The sequence below is a fragment of the Brachyistius frenatus genome, unplaced genomic scaffold, assembly GCF_029030835.1.
Source record: "Brachyistius frenatus isolate BFR_SWC_R1_liver_20210118 unplaced genomic scaffold, ASM2903083v1 Contig_37, whole genome shotgun sequence".
In the NCBI taxonomy this organism is placed as follows: domain Eukaryota; kingdom Metazoa; phylum Chordata; class Actinopteri; family Embiotocidae; genus Brachyistius; species Brachyistius frenatus.
The window spans coordinates 615,663-629,892 of record NW_027210636.1 but is presented as its reverse complement, the minus strand read 5'-3'; the positions used below and the strand labels follow the sequence as shown (position 1 = coordinate 629,892).

General features: G+C 43.5%; 1 protein-coding gene across 1 annotated transcript; it reads left to right on the top strand.

Moving 5' to 3' along the window:
• The first annotated feature begins 620 nt into the window (after nt 1-620).
• Nucleotides 621-11,529, top strand: rabl6b (RAB, member RAS oncogene family-like 6b). The gene is given in 18 exon segments (XM_069701503.1): nt 621-772; nt 1,594-2,022; nt 2,126-2,260; nt 3,134-3,181; nt 3,327-3,356; nt 3,777-3,829; nt 3,924-4,012; nt 4,860-5,000; nt 5,791-5,896; nt 6,062-6,165; nt 6,812-7,067; nt 7,070-7,235; nt 8,415-8,562; nt 9,235-9,435; nt 9,525-9,789; nt 9,888-10,074; nt 10,970-11,028; nt 11,120-11,529. Coding segments are annotated over 17 exon segments (2,310 nt in total). The 5' UTR covers nt 621-772; nt 1,594-1,892; the 3' UTR covers nt 11,312-11,529.
• Nucleotides 11,530-14,230: the final 2,701 nt, after the last annotated feature.

Sequence of the window (14,230 nt, the reverse complement as noted above, 5' to 3'; positions counted from 1 at the left end):
AGTGATTGGAGATCGCCTCAGCAAGAATACACAAAGTATTGTGATTATTAGCGGAGATAAATGTCCGGAAATTGGTATGTAATGAGGTTAAGTAACAAAAAAAACATTGTTGTTGTTATTTTTACTGGTATTTTTTTGTCCACGAACCTTATTGTGCAGAAAATTAAAATATATAACCTGTGACTACAAATAAATAGAAAGATAGATAGATAGATAGATAGATAGATAGATAGATAGATAGATAGATAGATAGATAGATAGATAGATAGATAGATAGATAGACAGACAGACAGACAGACAGACAGACAGACAGATAGATAGATAGATAGATAGATAGATAGATAGACTTTATTGATCCCGCAAGGGGACATTTTTTAGATATGGGAAAAGCAATAAAAATGACAGAATAAAAATAGAGGTAGTAAAGGTATAATTATACTTTATTAATGATGATGTAGGACGGATTAAATCTATGTCTATCTTTTAACATATCTCTACATTTTCAATAAATATATAAACGTACGTTGTGCTTCTTTTTCTTTTTTTCTTTTTTTTTTCCTATCTAACTGAGCTTTATTTTGAAATATCTCACCGGATGTTGTACTTTTGTTTCTCTGCGTGACGCTTGACGTCAAAGTCGTCCGTCACTGCTGCTTTTTTCTGTTTGCAAAGGAATGTCGCCGCTTCACGTCTGTCGGGACGGAGGTCTGGCAGATGTTTTGAGAAGGGGATGTCGTGGATGTGCGTGTCGTCGGCACCTCGTGAGATAAACGTGAGTATTTCACGCTCCGCCGCTGGCCAGAAGAAACGCATGACCGTGCTGCCGTGTAATGGGGGGGGGGGGGGGCGCTAAGCTAACAACGGCCACCTAAAACAGAGCCAACGGATAGCGTTACATTTGGGGGGGTGTAACGTTAGATAATGGCTGCCTCGTCTCTCGTTGACCTTGATGTACAATATTCAGCTTTGATATTTATTTATTTTATTTTTTTGTAGCTTCAAATTTACGGGAAAAGTCCTCCGAGCTAATGCTGAGCAGGATAACGGTGAAAAAGGGGGGGGGGGGGCAATACACGCTAAATAAACAAATAAACAAACAAACAACAGAACTAATCAACGCGTGTTGTCGGTGCATCGTTTTATGATCAGCTTTTAAATTGTAGGCCTCCTTGAAGATGAGCCTGGTGACGTCACCGCGAGCTGATCGAGACGGTGAATAATGGAAAAGCCTTCCTGGGTCAAACTGACAGCTTCCGTTAGGATGTTTATCTTTACAGGACACACGTAGGCCTTTTTTTTATTTTTATTTTTTTATATGTATCACCGAACATCATTGTCAGTGGACCTACTTTGCTTTACAAAAAAAAAAAAAAAAAGAGTCAGCTGACCACCTAAGTAAAAAAATGGTTTTACGTTTTTCCAACAATCCAGATGTGTTTTCAAAGATGAAGGACATTTTTACGTCGCATCTTAACATCTGCATGAAAAAAGTGAGATTAATAAACCGTGCTGCGTTCAGGAACTTTTCCGATGCCAGCTCATATGGGATTATATGCCTGACAACCACTCTGTTTTTTTTGTTTTGTTTTGCAGATGATGCTCAAACCAACATGGTAGTTCCCTCCATCGCTGACGGGCACCGAAGAAAACCATCCAGTCAGTTTTAATCGTAAAAGAATTCAGAGTCGCTATCAACTCATTCGGACTCATTATTAGCGTCATTATTAGGAAGGATGGACCCTTGACTTCCGTGTCCGGGGGCCCGAATCAGGACGCGCTGTTAACACTTCGCCAGAAGGAAGTCGTCAGTCGAAGGAGGGAGGAGGGGGGGCGGGAGGAGGTTTTCTCCGCTCTACTAACGCGGCGTACGAGCTCGCGAAAGCCTCGTCGAGATGTTTTCGGCGCTGAAGAAGCTGGTGGGGTCGGAGCCGGGGCAGCTCCGGGACAAGAACATCCCCGCCGGCCTGCAGTCGATGAACCAGAGCCTGCAGAGGCGCTTCGCCAAAGGGGTCCAGTACAACAGTGAGTTCAATCTCCAGACAATCAATTCGATTTATTTTTATTTATTTTTTTATGTTGAATCTGTTTTTAGTTTTTTAATGACGACTTTTAACGCCTCCTCCAGTGAAAATAGTTATCCGGGGGGACAGGAACACTGGAAAGAGCACGTTATGGCATCGGCTGCAGGGCAAGAAGTTCGTGGAGGACTACATACCCACTCAGGAGATCCAGGCCACGAGCATCCACTGGAATTACAAAAGTAAGTCACGTCGCTTTCCGGACCGTTGACGGGTCGTTTAAAAAAAAAATAATAATAATTTTAAATCTTCTCACATCTGTTGTTTCTGTTTTTGACATCTTCTCTGTTTGTGCCTCACGATTTAATTCCAGTGGCTCCGTATCAAGGTAATAAAAGAAGACGCATTTTAGATGTAGCTTCAGCCAACTGTGTAATTTATTTTTTTTAGATTGGGGGGGTCATAAAGTTCAGAGACTGTTCCTGTCGGGCAGGAATTGAGCGCTGTAACCGACTTTGAACTTTCTACTTTTTTTTTTTGTGAACCCCCTTTTAGAGTAGACGTCCTGTACTTGGTGTTAGTACCTCCGTTGCTAAGCAACCACTTAGCATTTTTAGTCACCGGATCCATATCGGAGTCACTTAACAAGTCTGCACAGTTTGAACTTCTTCTCCTCTGCGGCCCCAGTTTAATTCAATGAAATTTTTATCTATCATTTATCAAATCACAACACGGGTTATTTTAAAAAACACTTTAACACATTAAAGTTCTTAAACTTTACAACATTATACAGACAAATTCAACAATTCCCACGTAAGCTAGAAGGGAGAAAAAAAACCTCCTCTTTAAGGGGAAAAACCTCCAAACAGAACCGGGCTCAGAGGTGGGCGGAGCCAATCTGCCTTGACCGGTTTGAGGGGCGTGAGAGGGGAGAGCAGAGAGAGAAAAGAACAGCATAGAGATCCAAAACATGAGCTGTTGGTTGGCGGGACCGACAATCACAGAGCAGAGACATGCAGCTCCACGGACGTCTGCAAAAAACAAAGAACGGGACGTGAATGGAGAGGAAACCCCAGAACATGAATAATGATTCCACCCTTTTTGTTCTGTCTCAGCTACTGATGACGTGGTGAAGGTGGAGGTGTGGGACGTGGTGGACAAAGGTGACTTTGTTGACACACACACACACACATTGCCATTCACAAACTTGGGAAGTTTCGTTCCGCTCCTTTGTTTCTCGGTGTTGATGTTGTCTTTTTTTGTTGTTGTTGTTGTTGTTGTTGTGCACCTTTCTTGCACTCATCTCAGGCCAAAAATACCCTCTTCCCGAAGGTGGAGGTGAGCGGCTTACTATAGTGTGTAGTTACTAAAACTGGGTTGTTGTGCCGTGGATTTTTTTGTTTTTGTTTTTGTTGCCCCGCCCCTTCCTCTCATCCCCTTCCCCCTCCCCCTGACTCCGATCTGAATGTCAATATACTCCCTAAGGTTTGGCTTCTCTCATGGTTTTGCTGCGTGGCTACGTCTACAGAGTTTGGCTGGTGTTTTGTTTATTTATTTTAAAAAGGGCAGCGGTGCGTGTTAAGCTGCGAGACGCTTTTATTTATTATTATTTTTACCTTCAGAAAAAGCGTCCGTGCTGCTCGGCTTTTGCTTGATTCATCAAAAAAAAAAAAAAAAAGCAACAAAGTTAAGACGTTTTTGTTTTTCCACCTTTTCACACTGTGCAATTTTGTTTTTGTTTTCCTCGTTCTTTTTCAGGCAAAGGCAAACGACGCGGGGACAATTTGAAACTGGAGAATGAGCCTCAAGAGGTGATTATCATGTGACGTGAGGAGGGAAAAAAAACAAAAAACATCAGCTTGTTTTAATAATAATAATAATAATAATGTGTTGTTGTTGTTGCAGTCGGACGAGGTGGCCCTGGACGCCGAGTTCCTGGACGTGTACAAGAACTGCAACGGCATCATCATGATGTTTGACATCACCAAGCAGTGGTAAAGAGCCGTCGTGTCCCGACGCCGATCTCGTACTGCAAAATGCATGATGGGAGGATTAGGTTTCAGTCTGCAGAGCCGCTTCCACCGCTGGACTTCGTTCGGCTTTCAAAGAGGCCTTAAAATACACTCCAGGTTTTTTTTTTTTTGTGCTATTTTTAGGCATCACGAGGGAGCAGATAGACTTTTTTTTTTTTCTTCTTTTTTTTAATATTAGCCTGTGACATAATTCAGCAGTAAGTCTTTAGATTCACTTTGACTGTGATGGTATTAGTTTCAGTTTGTAACATTAACTAGTGCAGCACGTACACAGTAAACGGGCCGATTATGACATCATCGCCTGAACGTGATGATTTGAGATTTGACTGTAATCAATGCAATTCTTTTCCATTAATTTCTATAAAAAAAAAAGAAACAGAATGATGAACACGTGTCTTATTTCCATCGCTGCTTCCACGTCGGCGAATGACGTCATCGTCGTCTTCTTCTGTGCTTTAACAGCGCCACCAACTGTTTATCTCGAGGCACTTAAAGTCTTTTTTTTTTTTTACATTTCAATGAGCATCTATTGACATTAACATCACGGATTTAGCTGGAAAAAGCCTTTAAAATGACTTTTTTAATTCTCCATAAGTTGTGTTTGTGTGTGTTATTAAACGAAACTATGATTAAGCTTCAAAGTGTCATAAAATGAACAGAAAAAGAAGATAAATTGTCAACTAAAATGTCCCGATTGTGACTGCTTCACTTTTATCAGATGAGTCTGGTGTGTTTTATTTCATTTACGACGCGATGCTAAGTTGTCTTATTGTTTTATTTACTCCTTTATTAATTCTGTCAACCGCAGGACGTTTAACTACATCCTGAGGGAGCTGCCCAAAGTTCCCACCCACGTGCCGGTGTGCGTGCTGGGGAACCACCGGGACATGGGCGAGCACCGCGTCATCCTGCCCGACGACATCAGAGACCTGATCGCCGGACTGAACAGGTAGCCGTCAAGCTGAACAACAACAATAATAATTATAATAATTATTATTATTATAGATGGAAATCACAAGTCTGACCGTGATGGTTAACAAGGAAGCAAGAAGTTGCTTCTCGGAGCTGTAGCGGCAGCGGAAAACTAATTTAAAGGTGGACTTTGAAGTTGATCGTGTTGATTCTGCTGCATCAGCAAAAAAAAAAAAAAAACGTATTGGCTCATCATCTGTCCGTCTACCAAAATGAGGGAGTTTAATGAAGCAGACAAATCGGACATATTGAGCTCGTTAGTGCTGCATGTAACACCACAAACCCACTGATAAACACTCTAAAAGCAGTATGTGTATAATTTTGCTGTTGCTATGGTGATTTTCCTAAAAAAAAAAAAAAAAAGGGAGGCAATTAAGGCTATAATATAATCTACAGGCACCACCAGTTTGTTCCCCTGTCCACACTGTGCAGACAATCTAACTTCAGTTATAGAAAAAAAAAAAAATCTACCAGACTGCAGGAAATCTGAGAGCTGGTGTTACAGTGAAAGATGTCCCCCCCCTCCATCACCGGACTGTGACCTGCCCAGACCAAATCTAACCAACACTTCCTTTCCTGTCACAGAATGCGATGGGTCAGAGACTCAATACCGCCCCCTACTGTGCAAAAAAAGGAAATCCAAATTGGGTTTTAAATCTGACAGATTTGAATTTAACCTTTAGAGGATTTTGTTCGATTATTTACGCAGCAGACAAACATTACAGGCCCCGACCTTTGACCTTTGGCTCTCCCTCGTCTTTTTACAGACCGATGGGCTCGTCTTACATCCACTACGCCGAGTCGTCCATGAAGAACGGCTTCGGTCTGAAGTATCTGCACCGGTTCTTCAACATCCCCTTCCTTCAGCTGCAGGTCGGTGTTTCACTATCAACCGTTATTGTTCTTTATATAATCATATAAACGGGAGACTGGTGTGTGTCTGAGTTAGTCATGTCAGGTGTGTGTGTGTGTGTGTGTGTGTGTGTGTGTGTGTGTGTGTGTGTGTGTGTGTGTGTGTGTGTGTGTGTGTGTGTCCAGAGAGAGACCCTCCTCAGGCAGCTGGAGACCAACCAGCTGGACATGGACGCCACCCTGGAGGAGCTGTCGGTGCAGCAGGAGACCGAAGATCAGAACTACGACATGTAATGTCTTGATTTTATTTTAATCTCTCGCACATCGTGATCGTTTTTCTGTGCTTTTTTTTTTATTATTTTTCATCTAGATGTTGAATTTTGCACAGATTTATGACTTCTTCTTCTTCTTTTCTTTTTTTAACCATTCTCATACTTTTCTTGGCTGAGTTAGTTGTGGCTGTTTAGAATTTAGATGTGTAACGGCTGGTTTTTCAAGTAAAACCTCCATATTTGCTGCAAAACAGTTGGAACAAAGAAAACTTTAGTTTATTAGTTCATTTCTTTAACTTGTAAAGAGTTCCTCTTGGGTTTTTTTCTCACAGTTTAAAGCACAAGACGATATCAAAACAATTATTATTATTGTCATATACATTAAAAGTAGAGCTTTACATTCAAATGTAATGACATACAGTTGCCGTAGCGACCACTCTCAGCCCTAAAAAAAAAAAACAAAAAAACAGCAAGGGTTAACAAGACGGTAAGAAATAAACAATGAATAAATAAATAATCAGTCAACACTGGTAGAAAAAGCAACGGTAACATTTAATACTCTTTAAGTAAAAACTAAATAGATTAATAATGAATTAAAACGCAGTTATTTTTAAATCCTTATTATTTAACATTATGATTTTTGTTGTTGTTGTTTTTTCTGCAGCTTCCTGGAGAACCTGGAGTCGCGCAGTAAAGGCTACGGCTCCCCCGGCCCGGCCAACGGTCAGAGTCCCTCGTCGGGCTCCCAGTCGCCCGTCGTCCCCCCGAGCGGCGCCTCCACGGGCAGCTCCAGCCCCAGCACCCCGCAGCCCCCCGTCCCCTCCCAGGCGCTGCCGCAGTCGCCGTCCGCAGCCTCCGCCCCGCCCCCTCCTCCTCCTCCTCCTCCACCTCCGCCTCCACCTTCGGCGGCGGGGGGCGGCGGCGGCAGCGGGGGGGGGCGGCGGCGGCGGCGGCTTCGCCCACCGCCGAGGCGAAGCCGTCGGTCCAGTCGCCCGAACACCTCCAGTCGTCGGCGCCGCAGAAACGCAGCTTCATGTCCCGCTGGTTCGGCTCGTCTCCGGCCAACGAGGCTCCTGCTTCTGGATCAGGTGACGTCTCTTCTACAACAGAGGACGTCTCTGCAACGTGAACACAAAGCTAACCGCAGCTTAGACTTTAATCTCCTCTGTGATTTACGGACTTTAGTCTTTAGGCCACAGATATACTGGCTTTAAACTGTGCATGACGGCCGCCTCGCATTATTCTACGTCAGTAACACAACGCCTCCGCTAGATCTAATATATGCATGACCAGTAGGGGGCAGTACGGAGGAGTGACGGACACCTGCGGCACTAAAAGGAAACGAGTCTGAGACCGTTACTTCCGCACATGACGGGAAATTCTTTAAAACCTGAGTGTGAACGGAATCTGTTTGATTGACAGGCCTGTGGTGCAATCAGGCTACAGCTATCGGTGGGCGGGACGTAGTATCGTCAGGTTTCCAGTCAGATCCGCCGCTGCAACCTCCCCCCTCCTCCAGCTCGTCCAAATATGGTCACTTCCTGCTCCGAACTAGCAAAGGTGGCGCCGGACGAAATCCGGACCTGTAATTCTAGTCCCATAATATTCAACATGACTTAGCCAGTTTGAAAAAATCGCAGCTATGAAGCTGTTGGCCATAAAGAAAGCCCCCCCCCCCCCCCATCATCCCCCCGGCATGCCCCATCTACAAAGTAAAGAAATAGTACTTGCTGTTACTACGCCGTACTTTCTGTGAGTACGTTTGTATTTTGTTTCTTTGTCCCAAGACGACGGTGGGGAAACCGTTTTTTATTTTTTTAGGTTTTAAACGGTGACAAATATTTAATGTTAGAACTTGATAATAACAGGATGCAGCAGTCATTAAGTCTTAAAGCCCCACCCCCTCCTCCACCCTGAGAAAATGAGTGCTGCTTTGTGTGACTAAAACACCAAACTGCACTTTTCAGATCAGCTTCAGAACAGATTATTCAACCATGAAAGAAACGTAGTAATCAGTCACGAGATTTGGAGGCTAAGCGGTCTGGAAATGCGGAGCTTTTATCAGCGGTTCAAAAAGGGGAAACGGCTGGAAAGTCATGTGATTTCTTTCTTCTTTTTTTTTTTTTTTTTTTCTCCGTTTTCACTTCAGTTTCTCGTGTGATTCACAACCAGCGCTGCGATAGGAGCTTTTTAAAAAGTCAAGATTTTTTTTATTTTTTTTAACAAAAGTCGATCGTCAATTTGCGTCTCCAAAATGTTTTCCTCAGACGAGCCCCCGGCGCCGCCGTGTCCCGGCAAGGTCCAGAGCCTGGACGACTTCGTGCCGGACGAGAGGCTGGACAGGAGTTTCCTGGAGGACAGCCTGCCGTCCAAGAACAAGACGCCGCAACCTGCGGCGGCCGTCGACAGCGACAGGTGAGCGGACACGTTTTTTACACTCCGCCTTAAATGTGGATGAGAAGCTTTGTTTAGTTTTATGTCGAGTTTAAATGAAAGCTCAAAAAAACGTAACGACGTACCGATCAGAGTCTCATCTTTGTCTCCTGAGCGCCTGTTTCAGTGCCCAGATGGAGCCTTTTTTTGGGGCGGTGGGGGACTTCAATCATAATATTATGTGAAATATATGGAATATTATTAATATTATTGTTATTATATCCAAACTCAAATGGAAGCTCTTGTTTTCTTTCATATCTCCGGCAGTAATCGACTTTATTCGTTCCATTTACAGCGTTGTCGTCGTCGTGGTGTTCGATGCCGTCTGTGTAATATTTTCTGTTGAATAAACCTACGTTTGCACAACACCTGTACAACCCTGCAGGGATTTGATGTAAATATTAATTATCAAAAGTTAAGGGAATTTTTTTGTTGTTGTCGGTGTGTGGAAAAAAAAAAGTCCTCGTATTCTTTCTTTTTTAGGAATAAAGTATATTTACCTAAAACTTCTTAGGATCTGACATAAAATACAAGTTATTTTTATGACATTTTTGTGCATTTAAAGAATGATGTGTGTGTGTGTCTGTATATATTTATATCTATTAACAAAGGGTGAAGTTAAACCAGACATATCTTTCCTGTCCTCTCTCCCAGCGACGGTGAAGGCAGAGGAAACCCGATGGTGTCGCGCTTCCAGGACGAGCTCGACCCCGACGACACGGAGCCCAGCCTCCCTCAGGTCACGCTCCTCCCCCCCAGCAAAGACATCACTCTGACCAGCGACGAGGAGGAGGGAGTACCGGCCCCCGCCGTCACGCAGGTCCTGGACGTGGACAGCGAACCCGACCTGAAGGCGTGAGTCCACCTGACCCCTTTAACTCCCGGGAATATATATAAACACTTATGATAAGTCGTTTAAACGTTCCTCGTCGTCTTCCTTTAAGTCCCGTGATCCACATCACCAAACCGAAGGTGGCGTCTAAAGCTCCGGAGCCCCGCGGTCAGACGCCCATCTCCCTCACCTTGACTCCGGCGTCGGAGCAGCAGCAGCAGCCGTCCCGACACCAAGGCAAGAAGAAGGGCGGCACGCCCAAAGCCGAGGACTCGGACACGGACCCCGAGGCCCCCGTGGCCCAGCAGTTGCTCTCCTTCATCATGGACGACCCCGACTTCGACTCCGAAGCGTCCGACACACCAAAAATAACGAAGGTAAAGTTAGAAGCGGCTGTTTATAGACATTTTAAACGCGCTCGTGTCATTTTTTGGGTTTTTTTTTTCACCTTCGGCTCCCCTTTCGCCCGACGCAGGACGCGTTTCCGGTCCGGGACGAGCTCCTGTCCGACCTCTCCGAAGACGACCTGCAGCTAGCCAAGGTGGCCGAACCCCTGAAGCCCACTTTGATCTCCTTCAGACCCAAGGACGACGCCGACCTGTTCGGCCTCGGCTTCCAGGAAGAGCCTCCAGCGGCCAAGGACAGCAGCGAGGATCAGGAAGGCAAGTCGTCGCAAATATCTGCCCAACGCGATATTTGAGTCACCGCTAGTATCCACGAATGAGCTGTAGCTGCTGTTGTGATGTTTAGTTTTAACGCTACGTCTCTTTTTTTTAAGTTGGTAAACGATCCATTTTGGGGAGGGGATGGATCTCTTTGTAAAACACACCTTTTTTGCTGTTTACTGAATAAACGCGCAGGCTGTCTACCGGACGCTCGTTTCATCGAAGCCTCCTCCAGGTTTAGTTTTCTTTCGTCGACCTCGTCTGTCATTTCTGACTCACATCGGAGGCCCCGCCCCCCTCGCACAGTTCACGTGTCCACCGCAACGCAGAGCCCGACCCTGTGAAACAATGCTGGAATAATTCAATAATCTGAGCACTGACGTGATCGGGTCCTGACGGTTCAGGTTGTGAATTACAAACTCCAGTCTTCAATGCAAACAGTCAAATTCACAATTTTTCAACTGTTTGTCTTTTTCTCTTTTTACAAGTGTATAAATGTTTAATAGACAATTCATTCAGACATTTTCAAATGTGAAATACGTCGCAAATTTTGAACAGAAGGAGCATTTCGGTACACGTTTATGTGTTTATTTACTTGTATACTAATTACTATATTTACATGATATACGTGTTTATTTGCGTATTGAGAATCCAAGCGAGTCTTTTTTGGTCATCCCGAAGCAAGATTTAAATGCCCAAAGTTACGTTGGTCACCTTAATTTGATTGAAAGCAATGAGGTCTAAAGTTTCTGCTTTATAAAATAGTTTAGCCAATAAAAAAAAACTTTTTAACTTTAAAGAAAAATGTTTTATGAGATTAAATTTAAAAGAAATGTGCTTAATCTCAGTCAAACATCATCATAACTGTTTTATGTATCCGCTCCCATTTCAGAGAAAGACAGCAAACTCCCCTCCAAAGACAAGAAGAAGAAGAAGAAGAAGAGCAAAGAGGTGAAGTTGTTGTTGTTTGTTTGTACGACCAACCGAGATCACTAAAGCGTGTGCGAACGTCGTTTAAACTTCGTATCCGGTCGCTTTGCAGGAGGACGAAAAGAGCAAGAAGAAACACAAACACAAGAAGAAGGAAAAAGACGAAGTGGTGGCCGCCGACGAGAAGGAGAAAAAGAAAAAGAAAACCCGGACCAAGAAAACCGACGTAGACGAGCTGGAGGACTTTCTGGGCGGCGGAGCGGCATCGATCAAAAGAGACGGCGGCGATTACGAAGAGCTATAAGAGTTTGGTTGGTTTTATTTTGTTGGTGAACGGCGCCGTAGGGAAAAAAAAAAATACTTGCGGTTCCTCGACTTGTATGTGCATAAGGCAGCATCTCCAAAGCCATACACGATACGCGAAGGCTACCGACGGCACCCGGGTAACAAAAAAAAAACTACAGAGGACTCCATACGTTCTCTTCCCATCTACACTACTGCTGTCACTTCCATTCCTACCAATCAGAAGAAGCGGCGGCGACAGTCTCTTTCCGTACTTTTTAACCTGAATCGAAATATGTTCCACTTTGATTTGATCCACTCCGCATCCAGCCGCTGTAAATAAGGGTTTTACCATTTAGTCTGAATGTCTGCGTGGTCGGTGTAATAATTGAGAGCATGCTCAAAGAGACGGCTGAATCCTTAAAGACTCCTTCGTGTTCTTTCTTTCTTTCTTTCTTTCCTACTTGTCGGCTTAAAACGGTTAAATGGCAGATTTTCCGTCTCGTGTCTAATCGTGAACGCCGCAGAAGAATTCAGACTGAGCTGACTCCAGGCTGACTTCCCCCTTTTTTCTTTTCTTTTTTTTATATCACTCCAGGAGTATATCGTCCAGGTTAAATCAGCTAAATCTGAAAATGCATCGTGTTTTTCTTTTGTTATCATTTAACCGATTGTTCTTACTGCAAAAACTGACATCAAAATACTCCATGTCTCATGTTTACACGTTTATATACTTCGAATATCTGATTGTGGTCAGATAACCAATGCTGTTAGCAACTTTTCCCATATATGATGCTTTTAATTTGAAAGGAGGGCTTTTAATTTGAAACAAAGTCGCGAAAGTTGCAAATTAGTCCCTCGGTGACATACAGTTGCGTTATTGGGGCAGGCGTCACCGTTGCCGTCGAGCCACGCAAGTGTTTACATTATAGACTGAAAGTATAAAGTGGACGTGGCTAAAAAAAAAAAAAAAGTTTCAAAGCTTTAAAACCTCGAGTTCAGATTTTGGCCATCTTTGCTAGTTCGGAGCGGTTCAGAGCCGGATGTGACCATATTTGGACGAGCTGGGGGATCTGATTGGAAACCTGACGATACAACGTCCTGCCTGTCAATCAAACAGACACGCCCCCAAAAACGCCTCTTTTTTTTTCCTTTGATTTCATGAGTTGAATGGGAGTCTATGGAGCCGGAGGCGTTTTTAAAGCCTCTAGTGGCACTCGGTGGTATTGCAGCTTAAGACACTTCTACATGGTCCTCATTTTTTCAGACGCGAACACTTTTATATCCGGTCTGTGAGATCGAGTCAGATCCACCGCTCGCTCCTCGCTGGGTTCGTCCAAATATGGTCACGTCCGGCTTAAAAAAAAATAGAGGTAAAACATCGCTCGTCGGTTACCGTCCGTCGCGGTTCGATTAGTCTGCAGTTTCTCACGGCAACCATTTGCGACTGTAATCGTCTTCATCCGACGTCCTGAAAGACAAGTTTTCCTGTCGTCTTCAGAAAAACTGTAACGCATGCTGTAAGAATTAGCTGACTCAGCGAGGGCGTCGTCTCGGTCCGTCGCCTCCTTCAGGTTTTAGTTTCCTCGCCCTACCTGTTGTTTCCTTCTCCCTGTGCTTCACACAAACACACAACTTCTCTCCATGTTTTCTGCAGTTGCCTTATCGGAGGTTACCACGAGTGGACGACGTGCAGCTGGTGTGTGCCCCCCCCCCCCCACCCCCTCCGTCCCATCCTCGTCCCCCCCCCCATCCATTAACCATTTGAAGTGTTCTTACTGTAAAACGTGAGCTAGCTCGGTCGGGGGTTTAGTTTTTCGTAGCCTTTTTCATCGGTGGATCCGTTTCATCCTTTGTAAGATTGCGGTGAATCAGTACGTTTTGTCTTTTTTTTGTCTTTTGTTTTGAATCCCTCTTGAGTGTTAAAAGTTTTTGTTTTGTTTTTCCTCGCCGTGTTATCCTCGTGTTATTTATTGCGTGAAAAATGTCAGAGGTCGTTTTGTTTTCTGTTTTTTTTTTGGTGCTTCAAATCGCATCACGCAGCTTCTTTTTCTTCCACAGCTTTTTACAGAAACGGTAACTGCTTTCTTGTGGTTTTTTCTTTTTGTTTCAACGCCTCAACGCTTCCATTTCGCTCGCATCACCAAACGGGTTTCTTCGTACGTTTTTTGTTTTCTTTAGACGGTTATTCTCTGTTTGGTTTACAAAGAAATAACATTTGATATTCCAAAGTGGAAACTATGCAGCATTTGATCCTGAATACTGTACTTTTTTTGGTTGTTTTTTTGTCATGTGATTGAGGATAAATGCTGACTGCGCAGTTTCAAGCAAAGCATGAGACTTCAATGTACAGTAAGAAAAGAATGTATAAAGTCTATAAATAAATATATATATTTGAAGAGCTTTGTTCCAAAATGACGCCGTACACCGTGTGGAAACAATTGCTCGGAAATCGTAATAAATAAATGCATAAATAAAAGAAATTTCCAACAGGGAAAAATTCTGCCGACTAAATTTCGGGTATGTTTTTTTTTTCCCAAATGGTTGCACGACATTTTGGAGCGAAACCCTTCATTTATTTTTCACCCCATGACATGTTCCATCTTTACACTATGTGTGAGTTTGCCGATGTTTGGTTTGTCCAATAAATGCAAACTTATTTCTTCATAAAAAAAAAACTAAAACATTTCTCCTGTCTTTTATTTCCTTCAAAACAACATGAGCCGGATCTTATCACTGCTTTTAATTTCATTTGGACTTTTAAAAGTTTATCAATAAACTTATTTTTCAGAAAAGATGAAAAAAAAAATATGGCTTCGTTTATCTATATCCATCCGTGTATCTACGTATATCTATCCAAATACTTGGTCGTTTTATTTTGAAAAGCTTATCAGTCAGTATCGAGCGCTCTCATTGGCTCCTCCGCTAGCCAATGACAGAC